We start from the raw sequence: 18,784 nt of genomic DNA, 5'->3' as shown, positions 1-18,784 counted from the left end.
AGACTCCGCTATTTGGGATCTGAGAAATAGAAGCATGTATTACTTCCTCTGTCTGTCTGTCTGTCTGTCTGTCTGTCTGTCTGTCTGTCTCTCTGTCTCTCTCTCTCTCTCTCTCTCTCTCTCTCTCTCTCTCTGTGTGTGTGTGTGTGTGTGTTGTCCACCAGCTCCTTATCTTTCTCCCGGGGCCTCTCGCCAGGTGCAAACGCGGCCGTCCCTTTCTTTTATGCCCCAGACAACAAAACAGAAAAGCCTGGTGGGTGTCAGGAACAAGGGCTTCTGTGGGAGGGAGGCGGGGGGGGGGGAGAGATAGGAGACGGGGCGGATGTAACCGCATCCAGCCCCCTGCGCCCGCTTGCCAACGCCGGTGCCATGCTATAGCAAGATCAGCCCTGGTGGCACAGCCGGCGGCCAGCGTGCACGCTTGACACCTCTCCCTGTGATCTGCCTCTCCAGCTACTACCCCTACCCTTCCCACACTCCCGGACCCAATCCAGCCACAGCATTCCTTCCCCACCCACCCCACCTCGTATCCTCGGATAGCACGCAGGTGGCAGCGTCCCGGAAGAAGGGGACCCTGGAACTAAAAACCTCAAACGAGCCCCGGAAGGTCCCAAGAAGACGCCGAGGTACCTACCTCCCAGCCGGGCGTGAAGGGGGGCCGCCGGCTTCTGCAGGCTTCCACCGTTGGGGCTGGGTGGGAGGCATTTGGGGCGCAGGGTCATTCTGCCTAAGATGGGTGGCGTGCCAGCAACTTTGCTTTCCTCCCCATTCAATCAGCCCCGTTCAGCAAGTTCCTAGATCTCATGAATTCCTTCCACCGGCCGATTGGCAAATCCGCCCCCCAATGTCCAGCCCTTCCTCAGTTTCTTTTTTCAACTTTTCTGTAAGTAGGTCCCCTCACCTGATGGTCTTTATTTCCTTTCCTTTATTTCATCATCCCGTCCACTCACTGACACTAAGTGTTCCAGGGTGCCAGCAGCCCCCTCCCTTCCCTACCGACCCCTCCATCCTCTCTATCCTCTCACTACAAACTGGTTACCTGGGCAAACTCCGCTTCTAATCTACACCTGGCTGGAATCCTTTCCCATCATGATCCGGGGTGGAATGGGAGCGGAAAAAAAGAAAGAGGGGGGCTTGCTTTTCTTTCCCTCCCATCTTACTTTCTTCTCTCTCCCCCCTTTATTTATTTTAATCGTCTCTCTCCCCCCGTTTTCCCCCCCGCGAGTAAGCGACGGCACTATTTGACGTCGAGGAAAACCGCCTCACCGCGGCGCAGGGATATTAGGAGCACCAATTGGGAGTTCAAATGTCAGCAAGTCCCCCCCCCCCCGCTTTTTGGAAAAGGGAGGGGGAGGAGGAGGTGGCGGTGGTGAGGCGGCTGGCGGGGTGGGTGTGTTCCTCCGCCGCCGTTTTTTTCCTCCGCTTCTAAACGGAGCGTCTCCTGGCTCGGGACTCTTGCATGGCACTGTGGCGTGGAAGCGCTCCGGGGGAGAGCTTCTGCCCGCGATTGCATGCCGTGCCGGGGATCCCCTTGCTCCGGGGAGGGCCTCGCCGCCCCCTCCGGCCCGAGAAGGGCTCAGGAGGCGCCCCCTAGCCTACAGGTGACCCACCCTGCCTCTCTGGTGTCGGGGCGCGATGCTCTGACTGCCGATGGGCGCCCGGCTTGTCTCGGCAGCGCTCGCCTCCTCTGCCCCGCGACGCAGCGGTCCTGATCCCGGCAGGAGCGGACACTAACCGCCTCCTCCCCCTTCTCCGCTTCGCCTCCGCAGCCAGCCTTCGCCCCATGGACGTAGCGACGGGCCCCGAGTCGCTGGAAAGCTGTTTCAACCGGGGCTCCACTGACTGCTCCAAGATGCTGGACGGAATTAAAATGGAGGATCACCCGCTGCGATCGGGTCCCGCAACTTTAGGAGTCTTGCTAGGTGAGTCGACTTCGCTTCCACCGCGCAATGTTCAACTGCCCTCCGCTAAAAAAGAGGAAAAGCCTAGAATACTAGTTTACTCGGGGAAAGTCCCGGGCCCCCGATCCTGAGTTTGCTGTACTCTTGCTTCAAATACTGTACTTGGAAACAAACCGGTGCTGTCAGGACGGCAAGCGGCGAAGGCTTCCCGTGTAAACGCGGAGTCCTGTAAGTCGTTTTCAGGCCGATCCTAGAAAAGGCATCGATTTGCCTCTAAGGGGCTGAAGGGGTCTTTTCTTTATTTAATGCCCTGTGTGGGATTGTGACACGATCTGGCTTGATTTAAAAAATTGCTACTATTATTCATAATGATTTTAAATATAGCCACTTTTCTTTGACAATCTGAGGCTAGGATTTAGATTTCCCCGCCTTGATATATTAATTTTATTCGCGGAGGGGGTGCTAGGTGTACATAATGTGGCTGTAACATGCTTTTTTAAGACTCGTATTTGTTACAAAGGGATATATAAATAAATCTCAAGTTGCAAAACTTTGAACCGAAGATGCCGCCGGCCAACTTCAAGAAGGGGAGGGGGGAGGCGCTACTTTTAAGATGCCTTTGCCAATCTTCCGACTGAATAATCCTTTTGAGACTGAAAGATACACGCATCTGCAGCTTTGTGTTCACGCACGTCGGAATGGGGATTTGCCACAACCCAAGCGAAGTCCCTGCTCTGATTTAGCTTTGTTGCTTCACTAAAACACAGACACACAGAAGATTAATTTACACTCTTCCTTCCCCATGCCCCAAAGATCAACCCGTAGGACAAAAATCTCTTCCCTGTCCCTTTTAACAATGTTCCAGAACATATTCGATTTTACTTGAGTCATCTTGGAAAATGAACCAACAGCACTGAACCCTCTGTTTCAATTTATTTTTTATGCCCCTTGTTTCTCTTTGAAATATAATGTTCTCTTGGATTTTGAAGCAAGTTGTACTGGATTGTCTCTGCTGGGACTTGCAGAGTATGGAACTGAGGCTTCAAAAAGAAAAAAGGAGAAACTTCCAAATGGGACAGGGGTCCCCTCGCATCTCCCGACTGCATAACACTCCTGTTTACTTAATTACACCCCCCCTCCCGTCACCACTTTTTGTAGTTTGTGTTGATCTGTGGACTGAAGGCACTCCTTTAGCTTGCAACCCCACTGACCTGGGAGTAAGCGCCACTGAATTCAGTAGGACTTCCTTCCAAGTAGGTCAGGTAAGGATTTCAGTCTGAGCCGACGAAAGTTTGATGCCCTAATCAATCAATTATCCTTTAAGGTGCTCCAAGTATCTGTTTCTAATCGCAGTAATACCATATAGCAAAACAAATGTCTATACATTTAGCAAAAGAGGAAAGAAAGGACCCAAGCAGCATGTTGGATTATTCTCAATTTTAATTTCCTAACAGTTGGCCGGGTAATACTTTTGATTGATTCCCCCCCCCCCCCAATCCGCCGCTTTTGCTAATCCTGGGGCTAGGATTTGATTCCCCCCACCCCCACGCATACACATTTGAATCATCATCATCATTATTTTAATGACCCACACACAGGGTATTAATATTAGGTAATATTAGTACATATAAACGCTGCTTTTAATACCAAAGCAAGCTGATGAATTATGCCATTCTAGGACTGTGGGAATCTATTGCAAGGACACAGACACGTGCTTTCGCTTGCATTCGTGAACAAGTCAGTTGTATATTAAAACGTGTGTGTAAATATCCTCACCACCGTCATTCCCAGCTTCGGACGCAATCCTGTACACCTCGCTCCGCATTGCACAAGCCAGCCCAGCGTGAAAAACAGAATGAGTAAAAATAGAATTCGGAACCGCGCTGCACTATAGAAAGTGAAGGGCTCGTTTTTGTTTGCTTTTGCTCTTAACACGCAAAGGCCCAGTTGCGACCCTGGGCTTAGGGATTGTTAAACTCAGTGGCGCTTACTTCCGAGTAATCAGATGCTCGTCTCTCACTGTGCCACCCTTTCCCCCTCAAACAACAACGAGCCACCCAAATAGCAAATAAAATTTGGCCGCGTAAACGCCGTACATGTGAAGAATGCTTTTTCTATGCTAGGAACTGTACCTCGGTGAGGCGTAAACTACAGTTCCCATAATTCTTTTTATGTGGGGCGGGGCGGTTTGGAATGTGATTTAAATGTGTTTTAAAACAGTGAGAAACAACGTCTTGGCAACCCAAACAGTAGGTGAATAAAAAATTAAAAAGCAACACTTTTAATAGCAGTCTTTGCTCTTGCCTGAGACTCTTGCTCTTGTGAACGTGACTGCGATTGTGTAACGATATTGACATGGTCCTTTGTGAAAGCTGCACCATCCATTTGGGCCCCTTCCTACCCCGCCCCGCCCCCCACCACTCCGAACCGTAAATTGTTAAAGGTGCTGGGAACTGTAGCTCTGTGAAAGGGAAACTACAGTTCCCATTATTCTTGGTGTGTGTGAACACGCTTTCAATGTATTCTTTTCTTCTTCTTCCAAAATTCACTCCATCTTTTACATTCTCTCTCTCTGCTACTTCGTCTCCCCACCCCTTCCTTCCCTTCCTCTCCAGGGTCAGACTGTCAGCACCAGGCGGTCTGCGAAGGGTGCCAGCGGCCCATCTCGGACCGCTTCCTGATGCGCGTCAACGAATCCTCTTGGCACGAAGAGTGTCTCCAGTGCGCCGTGTGTCAACAAGCGCTGACCACCAGCTGCTACTTTCGGGACCGCAAGCTTTATTGCAAGCAAGACTACCAACAGTAAGTGGGCGCAACCACCCTCCAAATTAGCTCTCTCCTTTTGCACGTCGGAACAGTATGTGCACGACCATGCAAAGCAACGTGTTTTCCGATCCAAGCAAGCATTTTTTAAAAAATCAATCCCAATACAATCTTGTTTATGCTAGTACTTATTTGGGGCGGGGGTACCATTCTCAGTTCTGGGGTGCACCTAATTAAACCTGGCTTTGAAAGATAGTGTCAAGCAATCGAAGTTAAAGGTCATTCGCCCCACAATCTCCGCGCGCCTTCCACTTTTCTTTAGAACCTTTGTCGCACCATTGGGAGAAGTTCTATCCTTGCGTCAGAGGGATGTCTGTGGGTTTCTTTTTTTGGGGGGGGTGATACTAGGAACGCGAGGCGCCGGCTCTTGCTCTTTCCAGTGCAGGAGTTTCTTTCGATAACTTTCAGCTAAGTCTGTGGCCGATCAGAAAAGCGCGTGTGTATTGGCTTAGTTAGTGATCTGAATCACTAAGATAAGGATTAGGTTGCGGAGACATCCCTAGCATCGTTTCCCATTTGAGGTCCGAAATTGGTTTGACTTCGAAGTAAACCCTTTTTGTAATAAAGATGAATTTCCCTTCCCACGTTTTGTAACAACCTTCCTTTCTAACGGGTCCCACTGAGACACACTCCCAAATTTACAACGTCGATCCATGAAAATACGTCCCCCCCCCCCTTTAAAGATTTAGTCATTTTAACTGAGTCTTGGGTTGGAATAGATTCCACCTTCCCTTTCATTGAGCAATTAATAAATTTAAATTATTGCAACCGAATTTGATTTTGCGCCACACTTTTCTTGGGAGTAAATCCCTCTGAATTCGACCCCACTGACTCTAGAGCGGGTCATCCCCCTCGTTATTTCTTTATAACGACATTTGCAAAGGAAATAACCCCTAATTTTTCCACACAAACACCTATTTTGCTTTTTACTTCTTGATTTTAATTTTCCTGCGGCCTCTTTTGAAGATGCAGAAACGTTGAATGGCTACTTGTTTGTCTTGCAGAATGGAATAATATTTGTTTTCCGATTACCTACTTTATTAAAAAATAAAAAAATGCATATAAACAACACTCGCTTTAAAAAAATTCCAGTGGTGGGAAATTTTATACCAGCAATTAAAAACCAAACGATGTTTGCAAAGTCCCTTCCTTAAATAATATTACTGATTTGATGATTGGGGGTTGGGCTTCAGAATTTAAAGTTTGCGTGCATATATTCCATTACTGTAAGATTAGCTAAACTACTTTGGTGGGAACTCGGTGGAAGGAGATATTGTAAAATACTGAAAGTGGGAGAGAAAATCTAGCAAAACATTTCTAACAAATCCTGATTTTGTGGTTGGGAGTAATTTAAAGACTGGAAGTATTCTTTTTTCCCATTTGGAAGAGGGGAGGGGAGATAATTATATATAATGATTATTTGCTAAGAGATCGTGCAATATAGTATGATATCGAAATACTGAGGAAGTTTGTGCCTATGTGTTTGTATGTACGTATGTGTGTTTGTGTGTGTGTGTGTGTGTGTGTGCGCGCGCATAGGCGCCAACTCTAAGGGGCCTAGACCCCTTCGCCCCCCGAAAAATATTTAGGAGCGCCAGGCCCCCCAATATTTTATTCAAGTTGGTGCCACCGTATATGTTTCTGTGTCCGTATTGTATTTATATAGACATCGTGTCACAAATCAGATTAAGTGATATTTAGGCTGTCCTTTTGCATATTTACCTCAGAAGAAGCTCCAGCAGCACACGCTGCAATTTACTCCCGAGTAAACTGACTTGCCGGTTATTCCAGAGGGCTTTTCGGACAGGGAGTGGTTGGGGGCTGGAGATAATGGGGAAAAGGCGGCAAGCGTGTCTTTGGGTGTGGAGAAGTTTTCTTAGTTTCAAGATCGGAGAATAAGAGAAGAGATACTGAAAGACAGGGAGCGTCATTTTTCCTCACCGCCCCTTTTATAAGAGGTGAACACACAATATACCCCTCCGAGGTAGATGAGAGAACAAAGGCATAGACGATTTACTCACTAAGATTTCTTAATAAAACAACCCCAATATTTTACTGAATTTTACTGATTTTACAATACTGCATTTATTTTCTTAGTTTTTTTAAAGCCCCATCATGTTACATAGGGCTGCAAATCCAAGTCTGCAATCCTATCCACGTTTACCTGAGAGTAAGTCCCATTTGAAACAGTCGCACTTACTTCTGAGTAAGTAGGAGTAGGCTCGCTCTCATTACCCGGGATTGTAAAGGGGTCTTAACTTGAAAATAAACTGGCCAAAGTCGGGTCCGCCTCACGGAAACCAACCGGGCTAATCCGGATTCAAAATGAGAACGCTTTGAAGCGCCAGCATCATTTGATTCGCCCAGTTGAGTTCTGCCGGGCCGGAGCCCGAAGGCGATCGTGGACTGCGAGTCGGAACAATTCGGATTAAATCCAGTTCAGACTTCATTCATTGAATTTTCAGAGAGATAGGCTTTGCAACCCTTCGGCTGAAGCAGAGGCGAGTCCTGCAGACTTCGGTTAAAATAAAATAAGAATCAAAACGGACTCGGAGCAAACTTTGAGCTTTGCAAACAGCGCGGTTGAAACCGGCGCGAGCTTTGCTCAAGACGGGTAGAAAGTGAAAGAGAAGCGGGTGGTTCCGCTGGGGGAACCAGCCCTGCTGCCTCGGAGCACCTCCGGGCAAGACAAGCCGCTACAAGGGCCGGCCCCGGCTTCATAGCTCCTTCCTCCCAGCTGCTGTCGTAGGCCCGGCTAACAGCGGCTGCCTCCCTGCTTTAGAGAGCGGCAGCAACCGCGGGTCTCCAGCGCCCAGCAATCCCCCAACACAGAGGCTCTAGTCCGCTCTCTCCTTCTCCCTTCTTTTTCTCCTCCAGAGTTGCCTCCAACTACGTCCTACTCAGAGAAGACTCATTGGAATGAATGGGGCTCAGCTAATCATGCCCATCAATTTCAATTGCTCTATTCTGAGTAGGGCTAAAAATTGGATGCGCGCGCACCGTTTTCTTCTTTTCACTGGCCTTTCGCTTTCATTCTCATTCAAGGTTTTCTATCCCCTCACTTTTTGTTTCCCCCGGGTGTGTGTGTGTGTGTGTGTGTGTGTGTGTGTGTGTGTGTGTGTGTGTTCCCGGGAGGGGGGGCGTCCTGGGCTGCGTAGACACCATGCACTTAAAGCACACTCCCCCAACCCCAAGAATCATGGGAGCCATAGTTCACCCTTCACAGAGCTATAGTTTCCAGCACCCTTTAAAACTACAGTTCCCAGGATTATTGGAGGGGGCGTGAGTTTCATTGACAGGTCCAAACGGTGGCAGCCCTTTCCACGTCTACTCGGAAGTGAGCCTCAATGGGGCTTATTACCAGACAGGTAAGTCGTGTTAGAACTGCAGCCTTTTGAATGCATTTGGTCTGTCCACGAAAGCGCACGTGCCAAAATTAAACCAGGTAGTCGAAGGCACAACCAGTTGTTTTCTCATTATTTTCCATTTTTTTTGGAAAAGTAAAGTAAAATAAACACTCTCTCCAGAGAAAAGAGAGGCCAAACCATGAGTGCTACTCTCAACACGGGGGGTGACTGTGGTTATTAGCCCCGGAGAGAAGTCACCATTCTCCCCCGACGGCCAACTCCGCAGGTCACCCTCTCGGGCGGGTGTCTCTTCGAAGCAACCCAGGAGAAGCACTTCGAGGAAACGGCCTTCCCGTTTTGTTTTGTTTTTCCAGCACAGGCGAGTACTCTGGACGCTTAGCGTCTGCCTGATCGCGTCTCTCTCCAGCTAGGGCAAAGGGCCGGTCGCCTTCCGAGGGGGCTCTCTGGCACTGCCCGTGAGCGCGCAGACACGCTCGCCCGGGAATTTGGACTGCGAAAAGGCTTAGCAGCACAGTGACGAAGGAAAACGGATAATATCGAGAAGCAGGGACCTCAAGTAACCCAAGCCCGTAAGGCCTTGAGACGGGCTCGGAAAGAGAAGCCGTCTATTTTTCCTTTACGCACCCGCCAAAAATGGCTGGGCCGGAAAAGAAAATACCGGCGGACCCAGGGCTCAGCGGCTGGCGCTTCTCTTCTGGGCCCCACCAAGTTCTATGGGGAGCCTCAGACTCCCAGCCTCGTCCCTGCCTGCCAGGTCCGGGCTGTGAGTCTTGAGCGCCTCGTTCAAAATAAACGGCGTCCGTAGAGAGGAGCGCACGGTTCTCCCGCTTCTAGGCCTCGCGTGGAGAGCTGGCGGTGAAGGCCGCGACTCCTTTCTGCCTTAGGGGAATGAGGGGACAGGGAGGCTAAGATTTTGGAGCCGAGGATTGGGAAGTCGGTGGGGAAGAGTGGCAGCACCTCCGCGAAGGGCCACCTTTAGGGGTGAAGCCACAATCTGTTTGCTCCCCCTATTGAAATGGACTCTTGCTCTTAAGGTAGCCTTATATGCATAGCGATACATTTAATGGATGCCCCTGAATATTGAGAATTGTAGTTTGAGGGTACTGGGAATTGTAACTGTGGTGTAACCGTTTATCTGTATGCACCTTAAAGAAAAGTGAGCAAAGAAGGTTCTCAGAAAACGAATATCACATTTAACTCAGCCAAATGGACTTACATTAGCCTGGGTCTGCACTTCATAAAACTAGAAGTAATTTCATCCATCTTTACATAAAGCACACACACACACAATTGTATAACACAGGAGAGAATCGTAACACCTTTCTTGAAACTGCTGGGGGTTAAAACCACGGAATCAAGAGGCAACCTGCCTGGCTGTGAAATTAGAACTTGCTTTTTGAAAATTTATGGAAGGTGGTGATGGAAGCATGTCAAACTATTGCATTTTGGACTTGAGGGATAAGGTCCTAGTCCTCATGGCAGTAAGGGCAAAAATTTTCCGAACTGTCTGAAAAATATGGCTTTAAAGACTAGGATAGCTTCAGTGTTGGTGTTTCAGGCCTCACTCCCCAATCCCAGGGTCAAGGCAAAGTATCCCATATTGTAGTCTACTGGTTTTACAGGTGAGTAAATAAGAGAGAAACCAAGAGATGAAATTAGCTGGGTTTGGTCTTGAAACACAGACCCTCTGAGCAGACAGATAAAGGGTAGTAGTGAAACCCGTTAAAATACTTGAGCTATCATTTCAGGAGTGCAGTTTCAGCTTCTGAGTACCTGTACAGGCAATTAAGTGTATGTGTGTGTGAAACCAAAAGGGTACAAATACCCCCTTTATGTTCCATCCACAGTTACATGGCCAAAACAGTTGTATATTTTTCAGAATGTATGTTGTGACCCTTTTCATGGCCTAAGAACTTTATTGCTACTAGTGCACAGCAGACCTGTCTTTGTCTGCCTACCTGCCTGTTTCTCTGTCCATGTATCATCTACCTGTGCAAAGGTGACACTTTAAGGCTCCTTACTTGAAGTGAAGATGACTTCCTTATTTTAAAGTAATTATAGATGAATTGGGTGGAGAGGATGATGCTTCTGAGATTACATTTCTTGTGACTTGAAGTGTGTGAGTTGGGGGGGGAGAGAGACTCCTTTTATTTAGCAATTCTTTCTGCAAGTTAAGGCTCTAAATTCAACTACAAATACTCAGCAAGAACCGGGTGCTGTGACTCTTCCAGAAGCAAAGCCAATAGTTATACCTGGAAAGTCACTGTGACTATGTGTAGTCAATGGATAGCTCTTTTTAAATCATCGCCCTCTTAGTTGTTGTTTCTTTGCTTCAGTTTGTAATCTCCTTGGGGCAGAGATCATCTTGTTCTGTTAAGTGCCCTGTATTAGGACGAAGCCTTAAAGCTCAAAATATGAGCAATTGTCTTTCTTGGACATCTCATATCATTCGTTCCATGCACAATCTGTATGTCAGGGTGTAGGTTGTTGGGGTCTTTTTTTTTTTCTTTTTTGCCTTGGAGCTGATTTTCTCTCCCCCCCCCCCCGTTTTCTTTCTCTTTCCCTCTCTTCCACTTCACGCTTGTCACTAAAATTTAGGACCCTCTTTGTGCCCAGAGTGGGGTAGAACATGCTCCCTTCAATCGTCGCGACATAATAGGACTCCACAAGTAGTCTAGGAGCTGACAAAAGGCGACATCTCTTGTTGTACATCACCTTTTGTCTAACGTTCAGAAGGTTCCCCCAAAGATCCTGAAGTGAAGCTTGGTTGGGTGGGGGGAGGAAAGCTATGTGCATTTCATAGCGACAGCCCCAAAATCCCTCACCATGGAAACTGTGTAGTAATCTGTTAACGAGACATGCGATGTATAAATATTGCCAGAGTTGTATGGTTGGAGATTAATGTCCTTTTATTTCAGAGTGACACCCCAAATGTGTTATTTCAGATGGGTGCTTCTGTCCTGGACCTGTAAGCTAAAGAAAGTTTACACAGCATTGAAGTTCAGCTCTTAAGTGACATTTCCTTTAGCCCTACTGATTTGAATGGAACCCTGTTCTGAGAGTCTTAAGATATCTGACAGAATGCCTCAATTGTAAACAGAGAAGACACTTGGTATGTCAGTAATATATTTCCCACCCCCCGACCAAACCCTGTTGGTTTCAGGTCCATGGCAGAATAATTATTTGTAGATTTCCACAATCCTTTTTCATATTTTTACTCCCATTTGAATAACAGTCACACTTTAGGAATAATGAAAGGTTCAAGATGTATACAGTATCATTCTTATTTTGTTCTCCGAAAGGATTTTTTTTATTTTTGCATGGGGAAAAGGTGGAATATGATTAATTAACATTCTAAAAAAAAATTTAAGCATAGAATATTAGATTATGAAGTTGCTAGGAAAAAACAGAGAAGTCAAAACTGGAACAAAAGCTTAGATTTCCTTGGGGAAAATATCTCAAATGGGAGCTGTACATGTCAATCTACTAAATAATGGGGCTTTTAAAGTGATTAATTTGTTGGTGTGTGTGTGAATTTTAACTGGTGAGACTTGAGTTAAATGTACAATTGTTTTGTAGGTTTTTGGTCCGGTGTGTTACTGCAAGTGGGGTTGAATAGGATGGCTGGCTTCTCTTTACAACAATGTGGTTGGATTGGTTTGCGAATTGGCACAAGCTTCCTTGCAAAAAGGCATCCCATACTGAAGTGAGGGTGGTGTGAATTTATTTACATCCCGTGTATTTCCACATTAGCTATAGGCTATAAGAGGAACAGAGGGCATAACATATAAATTATCAAATAGCAAAATTCATATTGTACAGATGCATACAATGGTCAGAAAGGAGATCAACTTTTAAAATTTGTTTCATCTAAACATTGGTGATGAATCCACTGGAATTTGAATAACAGCCCTACCCTGATAGGAGTGTGTGTGTGTGTGTGTGTGTGTATTAGTATTTACCATTTTTAGACATTTACTATAATTTATAGTCTCACAAGAATGAAAATGATCACAGATGAGCAATGCAGTCCTGTGTGATTATTCGGTAGTTAAGTCCGAATGCGTCCAACAGGACATCTGTTTATGATTGCTACCTAAATTTCTGAACATTTGAAAGACACAAATGAGTTTTGATAATTACCTGTATGGGGTGGCTAGTATGCGCTGGTGTGTGAGAGTATACGGAGATTTTCAGCGATGCGTTATTTTTTCAGTTGCGTACTTTCTTAATTACTAACTTGCATTTTTATTATCAGAGGTTACTTTACATTATCAGTGGATTGTTTAATTGTAAAGTTAATATAAGAAGTTTTCATTAGTTTATTCTTGATATGACTGTTTACATTTTGTCATTATCTTTTAACTGTTAGCGGGTTGTGTAAAACTTACTGATGTTGTGAGTAAGCATGAGCGTAGCTTACTATGGAAAGTGGCATCCAGAAAACAAATGATTGTGATATTGTGTGTGTGTGTGTGTGTGTTTGTAGCAATGGAGAAAAATTATTAAAAGATATGCATGTGTTTAGGATCGCAGACCAAATTTACGAACATTTGAAGGAGTGAGTGATACACGTGTGTGTGTGTGTGTGTGTGTGTGTGTGTAGTTCACCAGGGCTGTTAAATGTTCTGTTTGGTATGGTTAGCAATGATTAAATTTTAACATTTGTTTTAGTAAATGTAACAGTGGATGCACCCCTGCAAAATGGAAAAGAATTTGTATGTATGTAAAATAATGTAACCTATATACAAAGTAAACAAACTCCATTCAAGGAGCAACAACAACAATCTGAGGTCTCTTCAGATATTGTCAAAGCTTTCCCAATTGGATAAGGTTGCAATGGCAGGGAGGCAGCAGAGGCGGTGGAGGGGGGGGGGGGAGAGTTTGGTGCAATGCTATGCAAGGCCGGGCAGGAATAAAAAGATATCAACATGATGGCCTTTTGTTAGATCACAGCACCTCGTTTGACATGACAAGGTAGCCCGCTGAGCCTGCTTCTGCAGACCGACAGCAGAAAATACAAGCAGGAGGAGGAAGAGGGAATGAAGGAGAGGGGGTGGGGGGTGAAAAGACACAGTAAATCAATTTGTTCCCCTTTCCTCTGAAAAGTTCTTTAAATGAAAAGGGGGGGAACCCCCCGAAAACTGTGCTATTAAACGTACTTTTTAAAGGAAAACCTACCAGCGCCCCAGTACTAGGGTTTATTTCCTGACTTTTACGTCATTAGGAAAAACAAGAAGGTGTTCGACTTTAAAATGCTATTGTGTTTTCCAATCCACATACAATCACATTGATCTGGTTTGTAAAAATGGAAGTTCCATAGAGGCTGGGCTCCATTTAGAACAAGTGGTGAGCTTTCTATCTGCTGTAATGAAGAAGAAATTGAAGCCTATGGGACAATGAGAATGTATGCCTATCCTCCGGACCCTATTAAGCTGAGGGAGTTGTACCTCTCATTTTCACCACCTTGAATGTTCATGCATGGGCCTAGCTGTCTTGCACTTGCTTATTCAGAAATAATGTAGGTGTGTGTGTGTGTGTGTGTATTCTCCTGCAATCTATTGTCTGGAGTAATCAGTAGGAGTCAGTGGGTGGATCGTGGCACGCTTCAGCTAGTTGTTACATGAGCACAATTTTTACAAAAGTGCCTTTTGCAGTTAAGACGGTGTCAAGTAAATGGTATAGTTTGGGGTTGGTTTGAGCTGTAGTCCAAAACATCTGGAGGGCACCAGGTTGGGGAAGGCAGATGAAGAGATAAGCTTGTCATCACCTCACAGCTATGGCTGTGGGCTTAAATGGTCGATCAATCAACTAAAGCTATAGTTGATTAAGATGGCCACTCTTAAGCAGCAAAGACAAATTTCCATCAAAACCAAAGGCACTTGCTTCTGTGTGTTTAGAACTGGTGTATGATGCTGCTCTTCTGCACTCCTTACACAGAAATAGGTTCTGCAGAAACCAGTAGGATTCGTGACCTAGTTTTATAATCACTGTATAAGAGCTGGAGGTAGAGTTCCAGCTTTCATGTAATCTACCTTTTAACAGTGTTCCTTAATTAGGCCAAAGTATGCATTTGCATCACACCTTAACTTAGAGCATTTTCCGTTGAAATTGACAAGCTGAAATTCTACGTTCATCTGCTTAAGATCAGGCAGGATCTGTAATTACCTTGAATCCCACATGGAAAAAGCTCACGGCTCAAACGTAGGGGAAATTTATATGTTTTATAAACAATTGTTCAGTAGCTTTTTTCTGTTTTTAATAATAAAAAAAGAATATAACCCTTTTTCTTGTTGGCTGGGTGATAAAGCAACCTTATAGTATATATTTATTTGAATGTCTAGGCTGCCAGCCCAGTGCACGCCTGCTAGGAAGGAAGGAAGCACCACTGAATTAAATGTGGGGATGGTAAACACACTTAGGATCTCCCTGTAAATAACCTGGAATTTAGTCAGCATGTCTATCCAGGGAAATGTGCTGGCCTACTAATCCTTGAATTCTCAAACTTTTCTGCCAGAATACCCCCCCCCCCCCACACACACCTAGATAATTTTAAGAGAGGCAAGAGATTATTACATTTTCTTCCTTTTCTTAAAAAAGGCGGTTGGTGGTACAAAACGAAACCTCCTTGAATGGGCTCCTTTTCGAAATAATGAAGCCAGTTATTGGGAGCTGTTTGGAATGCTGGCGAATGGAATGCAGGTGGCGAGATCAAAGGTGTATGAAAAACACAATTTATCACCCGAATTTCACTCCCACATCTGTGAGATTCTCAGATAGTATCAATCCCAGATCAAGGGCTTGTGCGCACGGTGCAGGAGGCTGTAAGTGAAGGTAGGGTGCTCTGTTCTTGGGTATGGGATGGATTGTGCTTGCCAAAGTCTGTCTGCTCAAAGTGATGGTCATTGCATGCACTGTACACTGGATCAGGGCTGCAGTATTTCATCCCTTGGATTTTGAACCCAAGACACTATGGTTGACTCTTCTAAGAAACTGCAGGCAACGCTGACATGACATTAGAGGACATTAGACATTAGGTTTCTCTGTTTTTCATTTTTTCAATCTTAAATTCAGTTCTCCACATTTTCACATCAGTGTGTGAATTTTTAAAAAAGTCATCATGAAATTTCATTAGCATTTTGTTAGGAATTTCTCCTGGTGCACACGTCTGTACGCAATTTTACCTAATGCACACATATTTTTTTTTGCAAAGTGGTTTCTCAACATAGAATGAATTTTTGTATGTTATTTCCCCAAATCTGATTTTTTTTTTAAAAAAAAAAACCACACACCTTGCCCTTGTACACAATATTTGGCTGGAGAACTGTCTTGCAAAATTCAGAGCAGTGCAAAGCTTGAAGGCTGGCTGGATTTTGGGTTTTGTATCATTTCAGAAAGTGCAAATTAGGTTTGCAAACTGAATTGAATCCTCCCCCCTCATCCCCATGTGGAATTAGATTCACTTGAAGGCCTAGCAGGAGTGACTTTACTAACACCTACCTCCAGGGTCTAGCTAGCGGCTATCCTGTATCTATTGGCAAAATGAACTTCCTTGAGTATTGATGCTTGAAAAACTGTGTCCCAGCTGCCAGATATGCAAAACTCTAAACCTTGCTTGCTGCTTTGTGACATAGGTCTCATAAAGGCCACAATCCTAACCCCACTTATTTGAGAGTAAGCCCCATTGAATTCAGTATGACTTACTTCTGAGTAGGCATGGTTTGGATTGCAAATGTACAAGTGTACATTTAATGTACAAATAATGGATCAGCTTGTCATTTTTCACATATCGGTTAAGACTTGCATTAAAAAAAAATATCCTCCAAGATCCAAAATTCTTCTAAGATCCAAACAAGTATTCATTGTTTAGAGGCTTTAACAGCTGAGGTTTTTTTCTTATATAAAAAAGCAGCAGCAGCAGTAGCAAAAAGCTCATCTGATCTCATTTATATTTACTTGGAAGTACCTTTGCTCAATTATGCATTTTTCTTTTTTAAAAACTGCTTACGTTGAAGTAAATATATAATTATCAAAAGAACCGTTATTGAATTGCCTCTATTGAGCAAATAAACAGACTGTGAGAATATTCAGTCTATAAACCATATTAACAGTTACAGCCAGTGCAAATCCTCCTCAGAATAGACCCATTGGAATGAATGGACGTGGCTAACTTAGGTTCATTACTTTCAGTGGGTCGAAATATAAATTAAGTTGGATATAACCTGAAGCCTTTAATTCTTTTTTTGTAACTGAAGCATAGGAACATAAGAAGAGCCTGGCTGCTGGAGGAGGCCAGTGGCCCACCTGGTCCAGCATCCTGTTCTCACAGTGGCCAACCAGATGCCCTGATAGGGAGCCCGCAAGCAGGAGCTGAGCTCAAGAGCACTCTCCCTATCTGAATAGCTGAGGCAGTAGAGCCACGAGGCTCTTAATCTCAGGACCGTGGGTTCAAGCCCCATTTGGGGCAAAATATTCCTGCATTTCAGGGGGTAGGACTAGATGATCTTTGTGGGTCCTTCCAACTTTACAATTCTATGATTCTATTAGTGTGGCTTCCAGCAGCTGGTATTCAGAAGCACTGCTGTCTCTGACCTTGGAGACACGAGGAGAAATGAACAGGCTTTTAGACATTTAGTCACTCTGCCCGTCTCACTAATATTTTTGACTAGGGGCCTATAAACCAGTTAAGCCAGCTTCTTTGGAATTTTCACTATTTACTATCCTTGCCGCCATTTTAAACCTTATACTTCCAGTCAAGGATATTTCAGATCCTAGTGTTTCTTTGCTCTGCCAAAACATGGTTTATGGGTTGGGCTCATGGTCTGAGAGAGGCTTTTTTTGTTCATGGGAACCTGCTGAGCAAGAGAAGTGGGAACAAACATGGAGAAGAGAAGCTTAAGAGGGGATATGTTTGCCATCTTCAAATGTCTGAAGGGTCTGTTGCCCAAAGATGGAGCAGCCTGTTTTGAGGGTGGGCCAAGAACTAGTGGGGGGCAACCCGCAATTAGGGCAAATGTATCATTTTCAGTTTTTCTCCTTTTCTCATTCCCTATACTATATCTTAAATTTAGTTCTCCACATTTTCTCAACAGTCTGCAATTCCTCTTTTTTTTAAAAAAAGGCCTTTGTGAAAATTAATCTGCAAAATTCTCCTGTTATATACATGTTCACGTTCAATTCACCTAACAGTTTTTTTGTGTGGCAAAGCAATATCCCCTAAAATGATGCACTTTCTTGCATGATATTTTCATGAACATTATGCAATTTTTTTGCACACTTTTTACCCCGGTAGATGCATTCTTTTACACAGAGAAAAACACCTTGCAAAATTTGGAGACGGCAGGTTTTGAAGGATGACTGTGTTACAGTTCATGTGTTGTTTTAAAAAAGCACCACTTGTGCAATTTTGCCTTTAAATGCAAACAAAAATGGAATTTCTCCCTCCCGCTTCCCTACTTACAAAGAAGCAGATTTTGCTTAAACATTCAGAGAATCTTCCTAATGAAGATAATAATAATAATAAAAAAAGAAAGCTGTTTGACAGTGGTGTAGCCTAGAGAAAGGGTGTGTGGCCTGGGGAGACTTCTGGGAGCTAGTTAGGACTGCATTAAGCCTTGGGCCTGAGGTTCTCCTACTCTGATGTAATGGGTATATGTGCCTATCATTGAGGCCATTTTAGACACTGCAGTTAAATGGTCTTAAAGGAAGGAGCTCTTTAGATGGCACCGTATATTCCTTTGCTGACTCCAATATTTTGTAAAGCTAACCTGGTTTGTGTGCCCTCTTGCTTATTCAGCTGAGTGGGGCCAGAAGTGTGTGTGTGTGTGTGTGTGTGTGTGTGTGTGTGTGTGTGTGTAATCTGAAATAGGAACTCCCCAAATAGCAAATTAGGTTTGTTTCGTTTGTTTTTCTGGAATCCTGGAGAACAGGGGCAGTCCCTGCTAAAGTATTAATGTATTTTTAATCTTTGTTGGAAGCCACCCAGGGTGGCTGGGGAGGCCCAGCCAGATGGACGGGGTACAAATAAATTATTATTATTATTATTATTATTATTATTATTATTATTATTATTATTAAAGTGGTATGGTTGGAGTGCCTGGATCAGAGGTCCCAAGCACTGAAAATATTATGGTGCCCCCCCCCCAAGTAATTCAAAATAAAGACAATACTAAACTGTAAAATAAAGTTTTAAAGTAAAGCATAACACAGATTTGTTGCAATACCTGGCAGGACCCGATTTCCTTGCATTATTTTGAATTACGTTAATTGGGCACCCCCCCCCCATTTAGGAGGGGGATAAAGAATAAAAAAGAGACCAGGAAAATGGGAGAAGTGTGGAGTGCAAGAAAGTCTAACAAAGTCCTGATTTTTCTCATGGTAACTACTTGGATGCTTTTTCGTTTTAATATCAAATTTCAAATTCTTTCCAAAAAGAAAAGTTCTCATCCCCCCCGCCCCCAATGCCACTGCTTTGCTGGTGTTCTTAAGAATATGCTTCATCAGCTCTGTAATCCAGCGTGGTCTGGATCCCTGTCGGTGACCAAGACTGCCACCCTAATCCCACTTACGCAGGAGTAAACCCTACTGAATTCAACAGGACTTACTTCTCGGAGCCTAAAGCCTAAAGCACCCAATTCCTTAACATTAGTTTAACATTAGGCCGTTCCTTCCTCTCTGCTCCATCAAGCCCTT

General features: G+C 44.6%; 1 protein-coding gene and 1 long non-coding RNA gene across 5 annotated transcripts in view; one reads left to right on the top strand and one right to left on the bottom strand.

Annotated features, from left to right (window-relative positions):
* Positions 1-1,143, bottom strand: part of LOC114589410 (uncharacterized) — a 38,965-nt gene extending 37,822 nt beyond the window's left edge. For both annotated transcript variants that reach the window (XR_013391295.1, XR_013391294.1), the window contains exon 1: positions 635-1,143. This is a non-coding gene — a long non-coding RNA (uncharacterized LOC114589410). The remainder of the gene's footprint in view (positions 1-634) is intronic.
* Positions 1,144-1,393: 250 nt separating this feature from the next.
* LMX1B (LIM homeobox transcription factor 1 beta) overlaps positions 1,394-18,784 on the top strand; it is a 165,453-nt gene continuing 148,062 nt past the window's right edge. Inside the window, exons 1-2 of one of the 3 annotated variants that reach the window (XM_028714309.2) lie at positions 1,394-1,922; positions 4,517-4,703. In XM_028714309.2, coding sequence (XP_028570142.1) covers positions 1,784-1,922; positions 4,517-4,703 — 326 coding nt within the window. In that variant the 5' untranslated portion in view covers positions 1,394-1,783. The remainder of the gene's footprint in view (positions 1,923-4,516; positions 4,704-18,784) is intronic. The other 2 variants (XM_028714308.2, XM_028714306.2) reach the window with 2 other exon arrangements.

Source organism: Podarcis muralis, chromosome Z, assembly GCF_964188315.1.
Source record: "Podarcis muralis chromosome Z, rPodMur119.hap1.1, whole genome shotgun sequence".
Taxonomy (NCBI): Eukaryota; Metazoa; Chordata; class Lepidosauria; order Squamata; family Lacertidae; genus Podarcis; species Podarcis muralis.
This window is presented reverse-complemented; position numbering and strand designations above follow the sequence as displayed.